Here is a 24,840-nt window from a genome sequence, read left to right on the forward strand (position 1 = left end):
AAAAATCGTTTATTGAATTTGTGTTCGTGAATTGGTGTTAGCCATGATTGTATCGAATACCGTAACTACCGATATTAGCGCAACAAGTATTTGACGTACCGTATTTAGGTTATGTGTCAAGTCTTCCAGGTGGTCTTTGCCATTCCGGATTACGACAAACATATGTATATTTATGACATATTTTCGTTCGTTCTCTACGGCACTTGTAAGTTGACGTTTAACCTAAATTGTTCTTACGATTGCGTCGCGAACTTGGTACCAGGACGATCTGCCTGCTACCTTTTTACCAGTACGCCTATAAAGCATAGGTCGTGAAATCGGCTGAAACCAATGCATTTAGAAACTAGAGTTCCAACTGATGCATTCATAAGAAACATTATATAATAGCCTTAATTCGTTTTATGCGTTTATGATGACGTTTATAGAAGACAAAGTAACGCGCGTCGCACCTCAGAACTTTGATAAGCTTACCTTTAGTCACTAACTTTAATGTTTGCAGAAATGTCTTTTCATAACGGTAGTGCTGGCAAAACTGTTGGTATCCCTGATATTCAACAGCTGGCCGTACCGTTCCAAGAGAGTCTTAAGAGGCTCGAACTGAACATGCTTACCTTGCATATAGAAGATGTCTCTGGGAGTTTCTGGATCTCGGTAATTTTTTAACCTTACAATTGTCAATAATTTTTCCAGTTATTCCTTCTCTAGTGCGTTTTTTTTATGTGCATTTACGTTTTTCCGTCTTCTACTACGTCGTATTTCTAAAAGACATGTTGAAAACAGTGATTAATTACTCTGCTTAATTGCTTCTGTTTTTCCTGCACAAGCGCCAAGTATTATTTCAGTATTGTATTGCTTTAACTTAAGACGCTTGATTTTCAAGTAGGAATTGAAGCCGAATGATAAGAAATTGAAGGACAAATACACAAGTTTATAGCTCATGGCATTTTATTTAGTGTATATTTCGTCAAAGGTCATTGCTCAATTGACGGTATATATGTTTGTAAAGGTCATTATGATTAATTAATGCTAGTTTGATACAATAAGCGCCAGCAGCGCTGGCCATGAATAATCAGGTGTTTTGCCTTCCTGCCTAATTTTTGGGTATAGGTTATTCATCCCTTATATATATATGTACCTAGCCTGGAAAATTTTCATCTCAGTGAGCACTAGATGCGACTACGGATCACACTAGCAGATTTAACCGACCTTTACAAGCATCTAACGGTCAAGTATCCTGTCGTTGTTGTCAGGCACAATATTTCGTAGGTGGCGGCAGCTATCAAACCAATTCAGAAGACCAGGTCAGACTAGTTAGCTGAAAAGTACGTCTCGGCGGCATTTTTTGAATTTGGTCACGCATTCATCATGTTCACCACGCCCTTCAGTATCCCGTTTTTGCCGTACCTCGTTCTCCGAATCCCCTTCGTTCGTTGACAAGCTTATGATCTCACGAGTTAGCTGACAGACATACATTGCTCTAAAATTTAGATCAAGAGGTAAAGTGGAGAGTATTATTAACCTCGGTTACTTTTAGTATTCTAGAGGCTGCTTGCTATACGAAAACATTAAAATCTCATAAGCTCTGTGTATTACCACCAAGAACGTGGTCAGGCATCATACAACGGCCAAAAACGTTTTCCTATTACATCTCGAGACTTGCACGTGACTACTTCAAGAATTTACCTTATGTCTATTTGCTCTGTACTACATACTTGCAGTCGTTAGACGCGGCAGGCCATTCGGTTATGATGTTCTTTGCTATTTTAAGGCCACGTCCCAATGTATCCGAAGAGGCCATCCGCAGGAGCGTGTCTGGTAAGTCAAATTCGTCACCTCCGTTATCACTACGCCGCTTGATTCCCAGAAATCCGTGTACAAAGTTCGATACCGGGCTTCGATGTGGTGGGCCGTGATGGTGGTACGAATGGTAATGATCTGAAACGCGATATGTCCTTAAAACGGTCCTGGCGGTAGAAGAATATTGGAACTGGCACTGAACAGCGCTGTTGGAACGTTTGTAATCAAGGTAGTCAATCTTAATAGAGTAAGTAACTGAGGAGGTTGACTAAAGGTTAAATAATATATACCATGAGGGTGTCATTCGTTTTGAATCGAATATACTCGAGCAAGGTATCCACCTGAGAAGATCTTTAAAAACATTAATTTCAAGAACAGATGCCGAAATTTAACACATTGCCCTCATTTGTCCGAGAGGGACATGTTTATAGAAATGGGTAATGCGAGTATATTCAAAGATGTGAGTAAATTTAATGTTTTAAGTTTTACCTCCAGCACTTAAAGCGTTAGGCATTGCTTCTGCGTTAGGCATTGCAGAACGAAAAAACTGTTTCTGCGCCCGGATAGAACCTAGGCCATCGCGAGTCCCTAAGTTTAGTAGGCAATCATGTTACCACTCTGTTATCAGTGGCACTAGAGACGTGAATAGCGCGTGTTTGTTGGATGTCTAATGAAAGTTTAAGGTAAACTTACTAAAAAGTTGCATCATGGCCGGAAGGACGGACAGAGAATAGATGAGCGCAGCGAACATCACCGTACTTATGCCTCCGTACCACGGCCAGCCTCCTCCCCAACCACCCCAAGGTCCGATGGGGCCGCCCCACCCGGGAATGATTTGACGATTGTCGAACATTACTTGGCCTTCTTGCTTTGCCGTTTCTGTAAAGCGAAGGAAGAGCATTTACAATTCGACGTAACAACATGTGTTCGTACGTATCTCACTTAGATTATGTTATATCTGTAACGTAATGATAGCTTCCTTCTGAATGAAGTGGCTTAGGAGACGGGCTTTTTATCTGGTATATATATCTTTTTTCATTAAATTGTTTATTCAATGGGCTGGTCACACGCACTCTTTTCTCAATGGAGCTACCTGCTTATGAAATTATGATGTATTTTTTTCTTAGATAGATGGAAGATAATTATTTAAGTCTGTTTTGCCGCTCATACTTAAGTTCCATTTAATAAGGAATATGTTTTTATAAGTACACCGGTAATTATTATACTTGTCGCACTATTGAAATGATAAAATTAAAACGGAGGTCGAGAGTCAATAAAGAGAGATAGAAGCTTCATGTAGATGGCTTCTAACTAGATAATTGACTGACGATCTACTTTATTTGAATTCCGAGTGAGTACGAAAATTTGAGAAGCCATACGTGTCTTGCAAACTTGGCCTAAGCATAACTCAGTAAGTGCGATCTCTGCTAGCCTTATGTCCTACATACAATGCAGAAGAATCTGTATTGAAAGATTTGCGTTCACGTATTACTGAAATGCAAATGCGACAAAAACTCAGTAAAAAGCGCATCACTATACAAAGTCACAGTTCTTAGTTCTCTGAAAATATTTGGCTGATTTACTCTATATCACCCGCAAGACTATGTATGCGTAAGCCGCCGCCGCCGCTTTATGGTTTAATTCTATGCTTTGTCGTGTCTCATTTGAGAAATCAGGCCGCGTTCTTAAATCCTCAGGCCTTATTCTCACGTCAGCAAAGTACTCACTCGTCTTTTCGCTCGTAGCACCTTCTACGCCGGTGAAGATAATTCTGAAGAAAACTAATACAACGACCCCATAGACGAAGAGCAACTTATTTGAAGCCATCTGCAAACTGGTAAATACGTTACTCCACTTCAAATGCAATTCAACACACTATGCCTTCACCGAATGCCACAGCCTGATGGGAAACAAATGTTCAAGCAGTAGGTACAACCATATGAACCTAGACACACTTGGAAACTCCCAACGAGCCGTACAGCCACGTATTTATCTGATGCTCAACTGGAATGAAGAACTTCGCCAGCTCTTTGATCCCCCGTCAGAGGTTTGCACATCCAGGAATGAGCGGACATTAGCGCTGCAGCGGGTTTTCATCGGCAGGCGAAACGAAGTAAACGTCGACACGCCCTTGTTAACAAGAACCCCTCGTCTTCACGAGGGGGAAAGTTGGCTCTCGTTAAGAAGCCGTCAATAGAGTACTGTCGTAGATAATTGCAAGTTACGTTCAACAGCCCGTGACGACGTGTCTGACGAACACTATGGGAATTTGCTGGAAACTAGTGTTGAGATACTATATCTCTAGAACTAAAGATACTGCGTGATGATCATTTTTGAGATAACATGCTGTTAAAGAAAATATTTTGAAGGAAATGTATCTCTAACAATTAATCTTGTTTGCTTTTTGGCACAAATATCAGGTGTACGTCGAGAATTGTTTTAGAATTTGGCCTTCATGCATTTGATGAATACTTCCTAACCGTACAAGGATGCTTATGTTTTCAGACAATTAAGTAAGCCTTTTTCTTAGATCTACCTACCGGGAGCGACGCCATGGCTTCGTATTAGCGCATCTTAGCCCGATAGCAATTTTGTCATGAAAACACAACAATACAGCTATAAATAAATGATGAGAATGTTGTCCGCTAAAAAATATCTCAAATCAGAGAAAATAATCGAAGTTCACAAATATCATAAGTTTTTTGTGTTTGCAATTTTTGTCACCTGACTCTTGCCTATAATAATTGTGGTATACATTAGGTAACACTGTTAGTAGTACTTTAATATACAGCGTCTCAGTGTATGCTTTTTTCTCAAGTAAGTACTTAATTGATTGATTAGGCGATTGTTGATAAATCAGCTTTCAAAAAGTAAAGATGATTCGTAACGTGACTGGAAAGACTTAGCTATGCTTGCTTTTAAAATTTTAATAAGGAATTGGAATACTGGATACGACCATAAGATGTTTTTTTTTTTTATAGAGTTTTGCCTGTGCGAGGATCTGAGCGACACGTCTTAGAGACACGTTATTGTATAGGTTCGAACGCTGGGAACCAATCTTACGGTGAAATGCCTAACGCTGATGTCGAACGTAAAACTAGAAATACAGGGTTTTTTTTTTTGTCTAGCTATTGAAAGTCTTAGGTTTAAATCTAGAAAAGCTACTTATCGCATTGATTAAAGGCATACCCAAACAGAGATGTATCAATCACTTATCTATATTGTTCCTTTACATCGTACATTAACGTGAAACTTTCAAGAAGCAACCGTTTTGTCTGACGTTGTTGAATACCATAATTGCCACCCTAGAATTTCAGTAGCTATGTTTTGAACGAGCCAATATTAGCTTTGCCCGATACATTTGATATAATACATAAAGAAAGACGTCCTAACATGTGGACATGTGTTTTTTAAGAGTTAACGAATTGCTTTATGACTTTTTCAGAGGTAATCCATAACGTTAACGTCTGTCAACATAACGTCCATAACGTATTGGCCTGTAATAAACTACATGAATGAATTGCTACACTATATTAAAGGTAATTTAGATGAAAGGCCAATTTACGTATCTCGTACAAGGCTCTACACTTTGAATCCCCGACCAGGAACTTACGTTTTACCTTCTCCCAGAGCACGTACTCGTGAGTATTCTTCAAGTGAAGCAAAATTTTCATAGTTGTTATCGGTAATTTATTTTCGAAAATACATGTCCCTGTAATTCTCCGGAACACAAATATAAATTTGTGTACAGGTAGAAATAGGACACGAACAAGAATACTTCTATTCTGAATAGTTTTCCCTGAAATATGCCTGTTTTTAATAGTTCACTATGGGTCTATGTCTAGAACATAGATAGCAAAAGGAAAAAAACACACGAAAAGTTACCATCGTTGGAGAAGACGAGTCCTCAGTCTGTTTCTCAAGAACAAAGCGAACATGAAGTTCCTGCAGCGGTATTGACAATCCTCGCTCGCCTGATCAGTGCACAAACACGTCTTCTTTGACAGGAGGGCGCACCGGGCTTACGGCGCGGAAGCACTGTGGCCCAGCTTATCTGTTCCTAAATAGTTGCATCGTTGTCGATCTTCTCATGCGAATGAATACTGCGGGTTGCCGCTGCAGCTTGCTGGTAACAGCAGCTCTGGCACACGTCAAAGACGAATGATTAAGTAGAGATTACATTATTCGCTCGGGTGATCAACATCAAGTTATTATTACTTACTAAGACGAGATATCACCCGGATGGGTTTCGAAGGCGTTTGTTTGTGCTCTTCTTTGCTAGGTACGTTGATCTTTCTAATATGTCTACTGCTGTCTACCTGTTGCTGTTCCTTGTTGCTATGTTTTGTTACGCTAAGAATGGCTAAATCTCAGTGGCATGCACAGTCATGATGAAGACGATTGTAGATGAGAGGCGAACGCCTATCGGTTGCGCTTCAGGCTGAACAAGATCCGCTATCAAAAATTTTGGCAGCTATCAAACGTATGCATGGTGCAAAATGTTAGAAGAGAGCTGAGTAGAAAGGTACAAGCTATTTCCGACATACTGCGAAATCAAGGTAGTAATTTGTATCCTGTATCTGGGTTGTTTCAAAATTGCGCGCCGCTAGCTATTGGCTATTCGATCATCGTGACCTCTAAAGCCATGTGACATCCATTGCTACAATCCGGACTCTTAGCAGTTCGAATAATAACGTTTTGTGGAGTATAAAGCACGACTTATTTGTGGACGAACCTGGTCAACTCGCTTTCAGCCGCTCGCAAAACCCTTTCAAGCAGCTGTGCGACATTACGCGTAAGTGTGTGTCAGTTACTGCCAACTACTTCCATGCCCTGCCTACGTATTCAGGCGTACGTCAACATAAGCATAGGCGATTCGTTCTTGGTATCGTGCTAAATTCTCGAAAAAATCCCTATTCGTTTTGCGTAATTGTCGGCTCGACGCACTCCGTTTCTAGCTCCGAAATAACTTTGCCACGAAGCTGTAGTCAGTAGCTTTAACTTACTCCCCAGTTCACATCTTCGAGTAGATTCTAATACGATAAAGTACGCCTGAAAATAATATGTAAAATTTTGCAGGTACCGCCGATCATTCACAGATATCATTCATACAACACAATCAGTTTCAAGTGAATAAAGTTTTGTTTGTTTTAATTGCTTTATCTGTAGTTTTGTCCTGCGGTCGATTTTAATAATATAAAGCAAATCGTTTGAGTCTGTGGTTTTTTTTAGCTTGTTGCATGACTTCGGAGATAGCTGCTGTGTGATTGTGCAGCGTACTTCACGACCCGAAGAGCAATTAATACGCATGTACAGAATGTACGATAGGCATAGGCTGATTTCGTAATTTACCAACAGTGGTGCACATCTAGAACGAAAAGTACCATAAGTATCATAATAATTCATCACTTGACAAAAGAAGCTGGCAAGTAATGTTCCTTTAATTTATAACGACGCCGCAATCTCTTTTAGACTTCAACTCTTATAAGACTATGCCTCAAATAGCATGGGAATAGGTCCATGCAAAGAATAATTTTTCGTGCAAACTAATCTGTAAAATGTAACTAGATTGTCCAATTTAGAGACTTAAAGCTCATTAAGTGTTTGTGCAAAGTGCAATTTTAAAAAACTGAGTCTTCCAACTTATTCAACGAATGTTGTCAAAAGCTATTAGAAACATTTACGCGTGGGCTACCTGTACATAAGTCGTGTTCGTTCCCATGTAAATAGATATACACCAAACGAGAGTTTGCCCGTAACAACGAGAACACGATAGGATGCGTGATATAACCACTCTAAAGCTTAAAGTGCAATAGTGAACATAGAACTATTCCGAACTGTTCGTCGTTATCTAGCATGAAGAGTAGGCTACAAATGATAGTACTTTCGCGTGACGACTGAAGCACTTCTTAAGTTGTGGGTAACAATGAGAAGAAACAATGAACTACATGAAATCACCATATCCCACGGTGGAAGCCGGCATAAGCCAGCTCGACCCAGCGTGGCGTCGGTTGACGAGAAGTGTTGCCCCCTGTTAGGTAAAATAACACAGAAAAACACAGGCTGTTTGACAAGTATTGAACAGAATAAGATTGTTAGATTTTGTTAATAGGAACAGAACAGATGCTTCGGAATCTGTCTTATGTATTAATCAAACTGGCAGGACTCGTTTGTCATTTTTGGCTATCCTAGCTTCAACTATAATCTGATTCGTACGTGTATGTGCTAAAGAAGTATGTTTTTCTAAACATATTCATTGATTAATAAGCTGTACCTTTAGTCATTGTTTTTTTTCTAAGATAGACGTTCTTCGGAGTATTGCTAAGAGATGGCATATTGTAGGGAGCACAACTTTCAAATTCCAATGTGTCTGGCTATAAGAGATCAGAGACCGAAAATTCGAGTCTAATTTTGATGACAGCTCATCTATGGCGTACAACCGAGCTACGAATATAATGAAATGAAAAAAAAAAACTGATGGATTTGTACCTCGAAGATGGCTAGCGGTTTCACGCTGACACGCCAGCTCAACTTCTTGATAAAAACACACAAAACTACCTAATACACGAGAAACGGCCTGAGCTTTGAAGACAAGCAGAATGCATTCGAATTTCTGTTATTCAGAAGGCTCCTGCCCATGCATTATAGTTTAAGCTATAAAATATTTTTGTTTTAAGTTTGCCTCTCCCATAAATCACTCAGTAAACCCATAAAAAAGGCTGGGGCCCATGTGCTAACTTCGCTGATTAGAAACTGATGAGCAGTTCTTATGTAAATTTTCCGTATCACGAATACATCAAGCGCAGAAAGGCAGTTATAATAATTAAATAAGAAAAACGCACTGGAACTCACATGTTTAGTACTTTTACCGTTTTATAGGCGCCAGCGAACATCGTAAAGACCAAATCACCGACATGTGTTACGGTGTTCATTTGCACCATATTCATGTCTCTGTAGAATTCATTCCAAGTGTACGACATTGTAACACAGCTCTTTATTTCTCTCTTCTGTGTACATACATATAGCTCACTTTACAAAAAATGCACAAAGTAGATTTTTTGGTTTTTGCATTAAGTATTTTTTTGAATAAAATTTTCTCCGACTTAAGTAGAGAAAATTTTTGGGTATTTACTGCCACACCGGATCGAAGAGATTCGAAGACAGTATCAAGACATTGCTCTCTGTTATGTATGTGTGCACAATCCATTAAGAGCTAAAAGCGACGAGCACGTCGAGCTATATAAACGTTCATTTCGAAGCTCTGAAAAATTATTAGAAAAAAGAAGAGGAAATATTTGAATTAAAAAATATAATTGACTATCACTATCGCGTATGCTTCTTATCAGCAGATATTTGATTGAATCAAATACTTTACCGTAGAATTTTAGTTTGAAAGCGTATTCTGCGTCAGTGGCTGAGTGTTTCCATGCGCTATTCGTATACAGTTTTGTGGGAAAAGGGCAAAAGTGATTCAACTAGCATCAGCAAAGCAAAGATGGTTATTGCAGCGAACATCTGCATGTCCGCCGACCTAAACCAAGAATGATACCAACGCTGAAAAAGGTACACAAATACAAACAGTCAAATGCTTTTAATTCCAGCAGTTCATTCAGCTGATTACGATACATTATATAAAAAGCTTAAAATGGTTACACGTATTATAAGACAAATTTTACACTATATATGGCACATCGTATAAGGGAAACGTTCAGTTATAGACAGTTTGATCTGCGACAAATTTAGGTGCATGAATGCTTGTATATGTAAAAGCTCTGATTGTCAATTGTTGCTCAACGGCCCAGGTTGATACCACGCAGGCGAAATGCATGACCGTAACGAAAAGAAGCCTCAGTCACAGATAACGCCGTATAAGGATCGTCATATAAACCGATTTCACGGGTCGTGAGGAGACCACTGAGGCTGATAGAGGGCCATAGGTTAGCAGCGAACCGTCACAATGAATTCACGATGCAGACTTCGACCTTAATCTGACGAAATACATAATTTCATATGTAAATGGCTAATGCAGATATGCGCAGTTGGTATGATATTTATAAATACTATAAAATAGTGATGGAATGACGGATAAAATGCGCGTGTCAATTCGTGTCGTTTAGAAGGCACATTTGTGCCTATTCGTTTCGTTAATATATTATTATTATTAAAATGAAGTCGATCCCTTAAATTCTATATTTGTAAAACAACTTCCTATTGTATTCTGCAGAAACAAACAATTCGATTATAGTGATTTGAAAATTCTGCTATCAGAATTTTTTCGATATTAATTTGCCTCACCTCTATCGCCAGGAAGCATTTTCAAACATAACCGAAAACGACAACCATGACAGGATTTTTCATCCGTATGTATGTAGCTCTCACGCTAAGCTCTACTTGATATGTATATCTTTTATATTTTAATAACTTAGAAATTTAATTTTGTTGAACATACAACGACTTCGATGTGATCTAATTAGCAATAACTTATTTTCAGGAAAAACGGGGAGCATTAAAACCGGGCAAACTTTATTTTAGGTGAACGATTGTTATGTTTTTTCATCCAGGAAATCCCTCAAAAGTTGTAAACATCGAAGTAAAATTGAGCTTAACAGCGCTTTGTTACTGATGGTACCTTGTAGATTTAAAAAAAAATAGCTAAAGTGCCAACTTTTAAGCAAATTCTGAACCAGTACTCCGAAAAGCAACGCGTAGTAAACTGTTGGTTTAGAAAAGGCAGCTAGCAATCTATCACTAGAATAGGATCAATTCATTTGAAATGCTGCAACACTTAGTTCGCTTCCTCGTTTACCAAGTAATACGATGAAAATAAGAGTGTACACTACTTATGTACCTAGTACCTAGTGCTCGAGTTCCGTTATTATCTAGATCGTCACGGTTTTTGGTCTTCGGCGACATGGAAATTAATAGCAGATCTCCTAGAGGATGCATTTGCAACATCAATTAGGTCCTTTTTGTCCTGGTGTACGCACTTAATACAGAAGAACGTCGTCACTGAGAGATTCTCCACTGGAAGCTATTTGCCCGAACACAGATTTTATCGCATCCAATCCTTTCTTGAGAGTATCTAAAAAATTTAGCAAAAAAAAAGCACCACTCTGCTCAATAGACAAAGTATGTTTATTGAGCAGAGTGGTGCTTTCCGGTTTACGCCTACTAGACCCAAATTCATAGCCAGGCTAGAGACAAATTGGAATGCAGCGTTTTATTGTTGCAACAGATTTTTCATTTGTGAACGGACAGTTAAAATTGAACATCTCGAGGATGCTCCTGCATCCATTGCTAAAGCAATTTTGTGAAGGTGGACTTCGAAAATAGACACATGACGTAGCTTCACATTCGAATTTGTGATGGCGGTTACCTGAACGGTTAACTGAAAGTGGAATCCTTTCGTTAAATTATGATCCACCGTAAAGCACGTACGACCACGGCGACCCCTTTAAGTCCATTTAAGAACGCAAGCATTGGACACTTTTCGCTTACTGGTACTAGAAGGTACTTGTTGTACGAGGACATACAGCCAACGGCACCTGTACGCGAAAATGTACCATTACGCGATTTTCACACGCGCTGGATTATGGTTTCGCATAATTTTATGCACGGTAAGCACATAATCAACGTGCAATGTTCTTGTTGACCTTTATCTTGTAAACAACAATATTCAAGGTTTTCATGCATTCTGTCGTCCCGTGGTCCAGGTTAATTTCTTTTCGAAAATAGCTATTTTCGCGATTATGTATGCTGATAAATATCTCATTTGGCATCATTGCTGCTGATTTGCTATAAAAGCACTTTATGTATATTTTATCGAAAGCTGCAGAGACCACAAGAATCTAACGCATGGTATTGCATGGACATGCTGTTTTACCTAGCCTTACCAACACTTTAATCTTGGAAGCTGACACCATCGTGACTAGCTGGAAAAAGTTGAATCTCGAACCTTAGCATAGGGCAACGATAGTAGGCAGATGTGTCAAGCCGTACAAATGACGGCTGTCTAGAGTCTTATCGGCTAAAAATAGCTTATCTTTGCCCAGCAAATATAACTCGATTCTAAGCGCTGTTTGTCCTTGGCCACCTTCTATCCAACAGAGATTCACTGATATTTAGAACGAATGTATCAGTACATAGTGGATCGCTGATCGTTTGCTTCCGTCTATTAGAGATTGTGTATCCATGTGCTTCGATGTACAGGTCATTTGTTTACCACTAAAAGGGAATAGACAGAAAACGTGCATCGGGTGGCATCTGAGTCATGTCATATAGTCTTTAATAATCTTCACAGACTTCCCGTGTAATTTGTTCAGAGAATTCGCTTTTTGTCAATGAAACGCGTGTACGAACATTGGCTGGTTGGATGTTTTTTTATAGAAACCAGTTATTGATTTGTTATCTTATCGATTTGATATTTATCATGTTCCGGTATACAGAATAATCGCCGAGTTCAGTAAACTAATTGTCAGCTCGGTTCTCCTTCTTAAAATGCATCATTTATTTTGAAATTCTCGTACATGCAGTATGTCAAACGCCGTTGCCTCTTCGTTGCTACACGTCGATGGAAGTCAAACAAAAAATTGCATCCTTGAAGGAAGGTACGTTTGTACAGAGCTGAAAATGCAAACAGAAATTCAGATTTTCGAAGGATGAAAGTGGCACATTGGATACACTGAGGAGAACGTCGTTGACTGTATGGAGACAGGTTCAAAATTTTAACAGAGAAAACATTTCTACCAATTAATATGTAATATAATAATAATAATATGTTTATAAGAGATTGCAATCTGTTCGCAAAATATGCGCACGCTTATCGAGCTCTTCATCTGGTGCATTATTTGCGTTGTTCTTGTTAAAAAAAAAGTACTATGCCAAAAAAAATGAGGCGTCCTTCTTGAGTGACTAGCACCCGCCGAGTAAGGACATCGGATACAAAAACTACAAAATGGAGGCACTGTCCGATTTCAGAATCTAATTTGTTGTTATAAGTATTTAATATCAAATAAACAAAGTAACTAAAATTCAAAAGGTCATTCTGTAGATTTATAGGTCGATTAGTCCGTTTTACAACCATATTTAAGGTCGAGCTATCAGTTTTTATCGCGACACAGACCGTAGTGTTTAAATTGTTAAGCATAGAGTTCTTCGAACTCACGGACTTCGATTTTTTTTTGTTGTGGAAATGCGTAACAGACGAGTTAGAAATATTATCTAATACTGAAGCACTCATCACGACATAGATTAATGGATTTTACACTGGGCATCGACGACATTTTTCAATATTTGTGATGAAAAACTTCATTAAGAGAGACATGCAAGTGCTAACTGTCTCCGTAAAGGCAGTAAGCTATTGAACGGCTCATCAATCAATTTGTTAATTATTTTCTACTTCTATAATAATAAAATTCGATTGGTAGTATCCTACCTTTATCGACGGTATCAAACTTGTCATTCTCTAGTACACCGCTATTTAGAACACTGAATGAGTTAACGATATGTTCACATAAATAGAAACAGTTCTCAGCATTAAAAACTTTTCTTGCCTTTGTTTTTTACCGCCATTACTACTGTTGCATACGGTTGCTTGGAGGCTGTGCCAGTTGTATTATCGATGTACAAGCACTTCCAAACTATGTTTGTTTTAGCCATCTTTCCTGCACAGGCGTCCGTAACGATAATCATATGAGGAAATTTCTTTATTAGGGGTCATCCAATCGGTATCGTGCAATATATAGTTATATAGGTATGCGCGTACATGTGGGGTAAAAGAAGAGAACGGGATTTGTCTCTAAGACAATGTTGGTTTCTCTTGTATCTTCATGCAATTGCTATGCAATTAAGGCTATCAAAATACTTGTGCTGGAAGAAATGAGGATAACCGCTATGCAAACCCGATCTCAGGCCTACCGTGTTTGGGTCGTGGATCTACAAGAATGCTTTTTGGTTGTTGAAGAACTATAAAGGTTGTTGGCCTTTTAGTTAATCGTTTTGTTCATAGACAGAATAATTTCTGAGTCTGATAATAAATCATCATTTTTTAGGTGATCATATTTTTTTAGGTGAAATTTCGCCTAGAAAATGTGCCCTCTTGCTAAAGCTCTGACATTGGTTGTATTTAACTGTATAAAGCTAGATACAAAATGGATAGGATGACGATACGCTGTATCATTTTTATAATAGAAACCTAAGGTGAACCTACGAACTTTTGTACATAGAGGTTTCGAAACTATTCCGGAGTAGTCATGTCTAAAACAGCTTAGCTTTGAGTAGCGTCTGCCGTTCGTGCTCGTATTTCCAATAATGAAATTCGTTGTTAGCTTTGTAGAATCACACGTTTATTGTAGGTGTTACGGCAAAGTTTTCTGCTATATTGATCACCTCTAGATTTGGATATTGGTCTTATAGGCTTTGGATTTTCTCTAGAAGAAAAAAAAAACACAAATTCAAGCATCTAGCTTGACTTACGTTGAGTGCACATAGAATTCATTAACTGCTTCTCAGCATTACGTGTCTGTTGATGGTTTCGCTCTATTTCTATTGTGAGGTTGAGGGCATATTCATAGAGGTTGTGATGTCCCGAAGAATACACTGAGCAGAATCTTCCGGTGAGGGCTGATTCGTTGTAGTGCGCTGTTGGAATGGACGCATTGACTGTGGTAACCCAAGGAGTCATACCGTAGTACAAGAGGCCAGCTGTCATGCCACTGTTACTTGTTTCAACTGTGAACAGACCCGAGTTTTGATATGTAGCATTACGTTTTAATTAAGCACAAGGTTTTACACCTTAAATATCTGTCTTTGATCCCTCTAACCTAATGCAGCACCATAATCCGCTTTACGTGGTCGCATAGGTAAGTTATTCCGAATTTTATTAGCAATGTAATGAACCAAATTCGGGCTTAACTTAGCGATTACCAGGTTTCTTGACTAGTATCTTTAGTGTTGCTTTCAAGTGCTTTATTGATATTTTTATGGACCGCGCCAATACTGTGGTTCCGAGTTCCTTAGAGAATAAACTGAGATCTTTGGCAGTTAGTTTGGTCTACTTAATAATTTCAAAGCTGTTTAGATAGTTTCATTTAGTGACTTTAATTAGAGCGTAGTAATAATGCAATGTACACACCATACGTAACAGTCTCAGAACAAGTGATCGTACTTTATCTTGTACCTGGCGTAACAAAGTAAACAAGAGAAAAAGGAAATCTTAAACTTGAAATTCTATTTCTATATCACTCTTTAGCACAGCCTATACATCTACGAGCGGAGTGGCCTTTTGATTGAAATATGGTTCAACTGAAAAACAATTATTCAAAAAGGGTAATGATAGGAAAGGTTCGTACAAAGAAATCGAGAGAGCTCGAAACAGATCCTGTCTTGTTATAAAGATAAGATTCGAATTTTACAAGATGCATAGTATTTTAAGAACGATTGTAAATCCACCTACGAGAGACTACTCCATTATACTAAGGAGATGTATGGCATACCCAGGACTGCATTAAAACAATAGTGTAAGTGAAGCTTAGGAGTCATCTATCATATTTCTAAAAAGTTTTCACCCTAACCATCACGAAGTGATTTACCTAACGCTTCCGAAGAAAAGACTAAGCATCAATAGCACAAATTATCAGAGATAAGATTAGGCACACTACCCGGCAATTCGCAGTCTATGTCTGTGTTCCGCGTTACTCCGAAATCTATGTGGTAACGGACAACCGCCAGCTTCGCTTGGGAGCACAGTGGTAATATTGACCATGGATTATAGCACATTATCTGCGAATCATTCAGGCATCACGTCTCCGGATACGGTTGGCGGTGCCGCTAAACGCGAGAAACCTTACACTTTCACCATGCAAGACGTTGCCTGTCGACGTTTCCTCTCGATAAATTATCACACTTATAAGTAACTATAATTTAATAGATTTTGAACTCGTACATCTGAGATCATAGGTGTCCAATGGTATTTTTTACTATATAAAATCCACCTAGTAATAGGTGTGGATAGTAAAGTCTATATAATGACGTCCTATACCAGCTGCAGACACAGCCACATCGATAGAAAATAAATGCTTGTATCTAGGCACGAACTTTTTCGGCGATTGGTCTATTTTTCTGTCTAAGCTCAACCCTGCCAGTATAACTACCACAGACCTTTAAAACGTAGACGAGTCCTATTGTATGTAATTTTAATTTTTATTGTATGTAATTGTAAATAATTTTCGCCTCTTTTATGGCCACACTCATATTTCAAGATCCACGCTTTCTTTTTACGAGCAGGTCTTAATAGCGTCAATGATGCTCCGAAACATTCAGATGAAACGTTCAAGTTAACAATTGCATCCTGCATTAATGGTAAGAAAAATTTTTCGCATCATAAAGCTTTCTACATCTTTAATCTCAATAGATAAATTATTCATTTTACCGTGTACGAAAATCTTACGCAACGCCAAAACAAACAACAGAACGCAATCCTGTTCCTTCATCATGATGTCCCGTATTGCCGAATAGCAAAAAAAGCCGTGCGCATTTGGTTACCCTGTTCCTACGTATGGGTCACTCGGTCAGGAGACCAGCTCTTTTTTTGGCGCAGCAAATGATAGATTTGTTTTGAAAAAAAATTCAAAGTCCATATAGGCCCGACATGGCGTAAAAGTTTATGACACTGAAGCCATTCGAAAACGATACATTCTACCAAATATTGAAAATTCATTGCCATGATCAGTCAGTCCTTCGGTGCAATTGGTGAAAGAGCGGAATAACAGCAGCGACACGTCTATTGCTAGACCGTAAAGTTGGATATGACGTCGGCATGACGGACTTTGCTGATATCCCATGTCAGCAGCCAAGGAAGGCCAAATCAGGCGGCCGAAACAGCTTCACAGTATGTACGCTTTATGTAGAAGCTTTAATACCATAGGAAGGCTCACGACTGCACATTGTGGAATTTGACAAACAAGATACCGCTAGCTTAGAAGAGGTTGTATATAGGAATATAATATTCTTATTGAGCTGGTTGGGTAGTGTTCACAGAACCGGGGAAGATTATTCTTCATCACGCGTCGTTGTTACAAGTGATCGAATTCAAGCCATTTACTACAGAAGGAAGAATTTCGATTCCACGCTTAATAATTTTGATTTGAAATACCTATATGGAAGAACATGTGACGATCGCCACTGGGGAGAGCACATCTAATTAGAAATCTAAACTACCGAATGCCTTACAAACTTCTCCAAACCATCCTAGGCCGCTATTGATCTAAAACGTGAATACTATTGCTGTACACGTCTCATTTGTCTGCCCTCTCTTCGGGAAAGTCAATATCGAAATATACGTATCGAAGGTAGATAACCATTGAGGGAATAACGAAAGCAAAAGATATTATGGGAAAAAGGGGATAAAGTTACCTATTCTCATGTACTGACCTTGTGGTCTGCTAGAATCGGTGGGCAATCACTATTTGGTGTAGTCAGATCCTTCGCCTGAAATAGCTGCTAGCATCATGTTTTCATTGATCTGCCATATCATCCCAGTTCGACAAAGTCTGTGTCACCGTTTTGACATCTAAGAATACTTAACACTTTCTTGTTAAGCCATTGAAGACCATTCATCTTTAGTTAGTGTACTTCATTAGCAACGAGAAGTTAACGTCAGGGTAATGTCTCGGTTATTTGACAGTATAAAGTTGCTCGTTTTAAACAAGTTCCAGAATTCAAGCGGACTTGTCCGTTCGATCAATACTATTCGGCACATAAATGCGCTGCGTCAGTTCGAGCCCGAAACCGACTTAAATAAGAAACGCATCGACGTTATGTAGGCGAAACAAACGTTACAGATCAGCCCGTATTTAGTGGGCCGTGTTAATGGGATTCGATATTGTTATTTTCTGATAATTGACTAAAATTGGTTCTGGCAAAAGCTGTTAAATTAAACGAAGTTCGGTTGCTAGGTCGTGGTCTCTTCTAACATTAAGAAAGCAACATCAAATATGGTCAAGTTGGTCAAAAACCCACTCACGGAGTTGCTGAATTGGTAGAGACCAACGTGGTTGTCATGCCTCTGATGGTACATTTCACCGTTTAGTCAATGTAAATCATACCGAATAGAATTGCACGTCTTTTGAACATACACAGCTGTTCTGGCGTGCTGTTTGCTTGAAAGGAAACGCAGTCTACAGACTGGTTCTAAAAAACTGGGAAAAGTTGTGCGCACAATATTATCAGCCCTTACAAATTAAGCCTCCTGATTAACGTCAGAAATGGTGATGATTTAACATTAGCTGATGTATAATTTCGATTCAGGCCTGAACTGTCGCCGTGATCATTGTATATTAGGTAAATCATGATTTGGATTTTTGATTTCGATTGATCGAAATTTTCTTAATTTAGCGCCGACACCTTCGCGCATATATATATATATATATGACGCGTGGTCGCTGACAACCATGTAAGGTAAAATATAACGGATGGACACAATCTTAACTTAAGAATTATGATGTTGTCACCCGTTTTGCTATACACTAGCTATAATGAGATGATCGTATTGTATTTTTGCTTTGTTAGACAATAGTAGGAATATTCGATATTTAACATTCCTACTATTGTCTATAATGTACATTGAAGTAAAGACATATGTTGATCCCGTCTTGCTTGATTGGGTCATGCACTTCATGAAATTTTCCCTTAATACCGAACACGAGCGAATTTCCGTAAATACGGCTAGTGTTTAACGTTAAGCCCTGTCATCGGCTGTTGCAGCTGTATGTCAACGATTATAGATCTTAGTATATATTTTATTGTTAAAATTCACTGAAATCGTCAACGGGCTATAATTTTCTTATCGAAATAAGTATTTAGCGATGCATTATCATTTTGCCTTGTGTCGAGTGTTACGTTAGGTTTTATCTATTAAACATCGCTCCAGACGCCTTATTCTATTAAGTATGTTGCAGTACAATGTAGAGACCGTGGCGCAAGCCACGTTCTCTACATTAAAACCACATTCGAATTTCTCCACAAGGACTAACAAATGTCTCAGTTCTATAGAATACCACGGTCTATGCATTACCAGTAGACGGCCATGTTTAAATTCAATGTCAAATTTAAAACAATAAAACGTAGTAAAACGCGAAAAAGCAACAAAGCGGTGATAGCAGCAACATTTGCTGTTCTCATGCCCTGGATCAGCGCTTAAGTGCTCTCGAAATTTCCATAATAATGATGAATATGAGACACTGGAAGCTAAAAAATGAGTTCATCGCAAATCACTCTTAATCCTCTAAAGACTGTGAATGTTTTTGCCTCTCAGACGACCAATATCAGAGGAACCAACATATTTTGTCAAAAGAAAAACCAAAGAAACAAAAAATTGATGTATTGGAACATGTTCAATATAGTGAAGTCGTGGTAATTGCTGCAAAGTGCGCCATCTTCTAATTCAATTTGATCGAAATATACAATAGTATTGAAGTTAAGCAATTACAGATGTTTTCTTATAGATTACGAAGTCAAAACGGCGCTTGACCTTATCCCAGGCGCAAAATAGGCTGAGCTAATTATTTCCTTAAGTTACGCTCAAAACGCTAGGCTTGTATTACTATGCTATTTAGTCTTCAAGCTAAATAGGCTCCCCCCAACACGTGTTTCTGTATTTTTAAATTGATATTAACGTACGCTATTCTGACTTGGGGTCAGATATCCTCTCAGCATCATTTCGTTCAGACTATTTCTGAGTAATGAAGGCACTGCAAGTTTCTTCAATAAGCATGGAAACCTTTCTGTTTCATAGTTGCATACGTTTCAAACTTGATGTTTTATGCGCGAATCAACCCACCAGAGCAAACCCAACTATGTCAGATTTCCACCGCCGTCAGCCTTTTCAATACGTTCCTAAAAGGGACCACATGATGTTGTTAGCCGATCAGAAAAGCGTCTACTTTCGATCAGAGTTTGGAAGATACCGAAAAATCGTATTCATATCACGACTTCGCTTGGCTAATGCAGTGTGTCTTTATCTATAAGTTATTGATATGTAATGCAGTCCAACGGTAGCAATCAAAGGTACTAAAGTAATTGTCTTGCTCACTTTACGGTACGCCTTCTTTTTTATCGACAAATACAATTTATCATTTGGCCTGTTTTAGCTGAATCGTTAACACCATTCATGATCAGACGATGCTGTTACTCTATCGGTCTAGAGCAAACTACGCGATGAACAGAATCTTTGTACCAAGCTTTTTCGACTCACCCAGAACAATTGTGGAAGAAAGAACTTGTCTCCTATTTCTGTCCAATAACTGCGATGCTTGCGATTAAACTAAATCTACTTTAAAAGCAAGCAGTTTGTTTCAAGGATGATCGTCTTATTAATGAGCTGTTTGTTGTTTACCTGTTTGAGAATCGAAATAAACACGATAGATACCTTTATGGTTATTGATAAGGGCGTCCCAGTCGTGGCTGTTGATCAATGTTTTATAAACGTACGTGGAGAATTATTGTCACCCGCTTCTCTTTTCTCAGACAAGTTGATAACAAGCTCACTTGATAAGTTCCTGAAGAAGACGCAAGCAACGGAGTCTGTACTGCAATGTAAGCGTCTGTTGCTAGTACTTGCTTCATAACTACGAAGAATATAAATAACGTTACTCTGACAAATCACGTCGACCTTCGTAGTCCTACAATTTCTATAGAAAGTATGATTTGATAGGCAACCAATCGATTGATAGTAGACAAGCCTGGCTTTCCATCTCCTGCGAAGCGCTCTCTGCGAAAATCGAGATCTATCTACATCGCCATAGCAGGGAATTTTCTGTTAGCAAAAACTGAATTAAGCCATTGTCGGTCAATGGGATATTAAAAAGAATACCATATCACTACGACTATAATTCTAAATACATGTCAATATCAGGCATCGTTCGAATCCATATAATCTCCATAATCTATCTCTATTATAGATTATTCTCGGAGTTATCGAGCAAGGGTATTGCTTTTCACAGGCGTTTTTCGCCGGATCGTTCTTCGAAGACAGAAGAAGATCGATAAGTGTTATAAGATATGAAAAGTGCGTAGTAGCTGGCTGGGCACCTTCTCGACACGGTCTTAATAAAACATAATTAACTATTAAAAACTTCTTAGGTAGCGCCAATAAGTTACCCAAAATTCCATGATAATGACGAATATCAGGCTGCTCGGTGTTCTAGCTGAACGCTCTTTTGATCAGACTGTTCTGATCAAAAGAGCGTTCACAAGCCTGCACAGAATAAAGAACCGTGTTGAATTGAACTGCAAATACGAACGGCCATACTAAGTAGATACTTTACGTAAAAAATCTATTTTTCTTAATTATTTTTCTATATGTTATATATATATATATATTTGTATATAAATATTTAAGAATGCAAGTTTTTCTAGATAAGGGTAAAGCCCACTGAGCAATTGGGTATGCATGCAGGGCAGGCAAAAAGATAGAGTCGAACTCCTGCTTTGCAGCAATAAAATAATTAAAAACAATCACTAAGTCCATACCCACCATTGGTACAATGCAGCTGATTACGCAAATTTTCGATGGTCCAGAGATAAGCGTGTCTATGTAGGTCACCGGTATCTCAACAAATAAACACAGACAATTTTCGAGAACCATACTCATTACATAGTTGGCTATCTTATCTGGAACATTTTTGCCGTCACGGAAAAGTCGTTAACGGCGGATGATACCGTATTAATGTAACGTGTCTAGATCTCGATTAGCTCGATAAGATTATTACATAACGCAGCACGGGCCAGATGACTCAAGATGATGGAATGAACAAAATGAGAAATAGAACTAGTTACGTACGTCTGTTGAAAATGTACGTACCATTTGCGGGTGTTCCATCTAAACAAAAAGTATAGTGTTTCCCATACAATAGCGAGTGGAAGATGTACTATGTAAGAATCACGAATGGTTGAGTCGATCAAATAGTGGATAGTCATTTTGGAACGAAGGATTCTTCTCATTTGAGTAAAATATGGCGGATACATAGGGGCGACGCGTCAGATCCTATTTTCTCAGTACCAGAAGGAGGAACTCGAACACAAATTAGATTTGGTTTCACCAAAGATAACATAAAGTAGCAGAGGGAATTACAAGTGAATAGAAAAATGTTCATGTGTTTTTTTGCTATTCTCTGAGATTAAACGTTAACCAAGTTCTGCCACAGGCACATCAATCCGCTTGTACACTACGAGTGGCAGGGTCAAGAAACAAATTAAAGGAGCCACTAGCTGCTATTGCGAAAACCTATTAGAACCCATATATTCAACATCCTTCAGTGTAAAACTGTTATTGACTAAACTTAAATATGAACTAGCACTAGGGGGGTATTTATGATCAACGAAACAAATGACCCTCATTCAAATTGCCATAAACAGAATGAGTCACCCGGACGCTTGGGTCCAGCTTGTTGAATATGGTCCAACAAAGAGCAGTTCAACCCAGCGTGCAGTCTGCAGTTGTGAATACACAGTACAATGAATCGAAGAGAGTTATTATTAACTCGGGACGAAAGTTTGCTGCAAGTAGTTCAGCGCATGATTGATCAACCTATGTGGCTTCTACAAAAAAAAGAGCTCAAATGCGGAAATCTCTATGAATCAGGTTCGTTTGACTATGGTCATCACGTGGCCACCATACAGCGGCAAAGTAACCGTTGTCGGTCAACTTGTGGCAATCCTTCAGGCTCGTTAGGATCTATAGGTAGGTTTTTTTAACATCCCGAACTCTTCCTCACATGTCGATTGAATTATAGCGTTTTCTTATCAAGACAAACCAACACAACAAAACGAGATTATTTAATGATTTTTTGACATGTATAATTTAACAGTAGCTCTTTGTGACGTTATATAGTTCTGTAGGCAACATAGCCGTCTTTAATTTACGAGATACTATTTAGTTCACCATAGAAAGCCGCAGTAGAAGATTCCGGCAAACGTTCCAAGAGCGAAATCCCCGTTGTTTGTAATGCAGCTCATCTGGGCTCCATTGCCGCATTTGTTAAAAGAAATAAAAAATATATATATAAAAACGTTGTCACCGTTTCCGAGAGATTCACTGACGAAACTAATCTTCAACTTACTCATTGTCAATTGATCTAAACAGATTTGTTCCATCACTGAAACATTCTTGATAAATGCACAAATGAATTTTCCAAATCTACGTACGTCTTTAGTAGGTGCACTAATGCAATCTTTAGAGTCTTTGTCAGTCGTCACGTATTGCTATGAGGTATAGCTAGTCGATTTAAAAATGTCGAGGGGTTACACTAGATTAAATGTGGTTCGGACGCTAGGTCTACACTGGGCGGAACAATGTGGCGATTTTTACTACTACCGAATCGGATTGGTAATTAACGAAATATAAAATGTACAAATGGAATCTATTATCAAAAAATCGTGGAAAATTTCTTGCCATAATCCTGAACAGTTGAAGAGTATACGGCTGGCCAGAGCACCGATCGTACGAGCAGAACGAATTTATGCTCCCTGCCAGGTACCAAGGAAACTAGAAGGTATCACCATGATAGGTTTGCGTAAAATTGTGGTACGACTCTTTGAATACATCACTACTAACAGATTCTATGATGTTCAGAGTTCTCTCAGACTCACATTGTCCACAGCTAAAGACTAAAATAGATTAACACCAAAGTAATTTTACCCTTATTCTTGCTTGGTGCACTCATGTAATCTTTGAGAAGCTTACTTATCGTATCGTTGGACGTCTTACTATTATCATTGTATTGAAATGAGGGTAACATGCGTACGTAATAATGCGTTTAGTTTCCTAGCGCTCGATTGAACAGTACCACTATGCTGAAGGTATCAATTATGACTTGGGCGTACCTAGTCTAATTACGCACCTCGACTGAAAAAAAGATGAAGCTTTCAAAGAAAAAAAAAAAACTACCTATAATAATAGTTTTGCATGATCAGACGGGTTTAGATGTCATAGCAATACAAGTTTATTCGTTCGAAACATGTTTGCTTGTATCTCTATGTAGTAAAGTTCGTGATACGAGCTCTGGGAGTTGAGTCCGGCAACAGGAAATTCATTCACGGTCACCCATTTCTCGTTATTCATTTACCTAATTTATGCATCTGTGGTATCAGGACAATATTTTGTTATTGTCTACCGTAGTGCTACCGCCATAATCCTGATCTTGCCTGGATAGAGTAGCGAATCTGGCAGGAGGATGAGATTGGTTATGTATGTAAACACCCTCGACCGGTTTTTTTTCACAGAAGCCAATGATCCTTTGGAATAGCCGACCCGTATAGGTTCGGTGAGTCCAAGCATACACAAGAGACCCGAATAGAATTACTGAAGCACACGGTATTAGCAACCGGATATAGCGACACCTTATAATGAGCATGTAGGCGAACAAGGACCTTGACGAGCATTTAACAGAAGATTGTGCATTAGGAGGAATCTAGTGGAAACAATTAGAAAATATAAGTTATCACTACGATCCATTCCAGTTCCGTGCGGGTGATGAAGCAAATCGAGTGTTAAAATGGTCGGCTAATCCTTAGCGGAAACGGCGGTTCCATACTTAATATGATAAGGAATTGATCCACCTGTGCATAAACGAATCGTATTCAAATAGTACCTGATAATGCCCAAGCAGCTTCGCTTGAGAGCGACACGAGTCGAATTTGTGCTGCTAAGCTGTGTACGGCTTTTACATGAACATCCGGACTGATACAAGTAAATAAAAAACAAAAGTCTGTTCGTTTTACTTCATTTTGTAATCGTTAGCGTAGGGTAGAGGGATGCATAGTGCTTTACTCGATAAGAAAAACTTAGATAACAAATTAGTCGTTTTCGAAGACCCAAACTCGTGCTTAGCGTTCACTTTAGCTCCGTTGAGAAATCCAAGCGAGATAATATTCTCTCCCAAAGGCACTACGAGATCTTTGTGATTCGTTAGCAATGAAAATACGCACTTTACCTGACCTGCAATTAACCCGAAGTAGCCATCCCTTCTTTTGTTATCGTCTAGAGAA

The 24,840-nt window shown here is 38.7% G+C and overlaps 2 protein-coding genes and 2 long non-coding RNA genes across 8 annotated transcripts; 2 read left to right on the forward strand and 2 right to left on the reverse strand.

Moving 5' to 3' along the window:
• Nucleotides 1-919: 919 nt before the first annotated feature.
• LOC111267284 (uncharacterized) lies at nt 920-3,624 on the reverse strand. Its single transcript, XM_022845435.2, has 4 exons — nt 3,525-3,624; nt 2,491-2,676; nt 1,713-1,935; nt 920-1,477 (listed from the first exon to the last, which is right to left on the reverse strand). The coding sequence occupies exons 1-4, from the start codon at nt 3,622-3,624 to the stop codon at nt 1,312-1,314; spliced, it is 675 nt and encodes a 224-aa protein (XP_022701170.2). The 3' UTR covers nt 920-1,311.
• Nucleotides 1,391-12,834, forward strand: LOC111267287 (uncharacterized). Of its 5 annotated transcripts, XR_002684514.2 has the most exons (11): nt 1,391-1,496; nt 1,719-1,815; nt 2,475-2,726; nt 3,543-3,634; nt 5,243-5,438; nt 6,408-6,592; nt 9,243-9,360; nt 9,600-9,734; nt 10,289-10,329; nt 11,229-11,414; nt 12,330-12,834. It is a non-coding gene; the product is annotated as an uncharacterized LOC111267287 (long non-coding RNA). The 5 variants fall into 5 exon arrangements; XR_002684510.2 differs by lacking the exon at nt 9,243-9,360; XR_002684513.2 differs by lacking the exons at nt 9,243-9,360; nt 11,229-11,414.
• On the reverse strand, nt 11,422-17,804 carry LOC111267286 (uncharacterized). The gene is made up of 4 exons (XM_086971248.1): nt 17,227-17,804; nt 15,456-15,667; nt 14,272-14,526; nt 11,422-12,420 (listed from the first exon to the last, which is right to left on the reverse strand). The coding sequence occupies exons 2-4, from the start codon at nt 15,571-15,573 to the stop codon at nt 12,290-12,292; spliced, it is 504 nt and encodes a 167-aa protein (XP_086827374.1). The 5' UTR covers nt 15,574-15,667; nt 17,227-17,804; the 3' UTR covers nt 11,422-12,289.
• On the forward strand, nt 14,534-24,565 carry LOC111267288 (uncharacterized). Its single transcript, XR_002684515.2, has 3 exons — nt 14,534-14,657; nt 16,081-16,155; nt 24,313-24,565. It is a non-coding gene; the product is annotated as an uncharacterized LOC111267288 (long non-coding RNA).
• The last annotated feature ends 275 nt before the right edge of the window (nt 24,566-24,840 follow it).

The sequence above is a fragment of the Varroa jacobsoni genome, unplaced genomic scaffold, assembly GCF_002532875.2.
Source record: "Varroa jacobsoni isolate VJ856 unplaced genomic scaffold, vjacob_1.0 scaffold_1167, whole genome shotgun sequence".
Classification (NCBI taxonomy): Eukaryota; Metazoa; Arthropoda; class Arachnida; order Mesostigmata; family Varroidae; genus Varroa; species Varroa jacobsoni.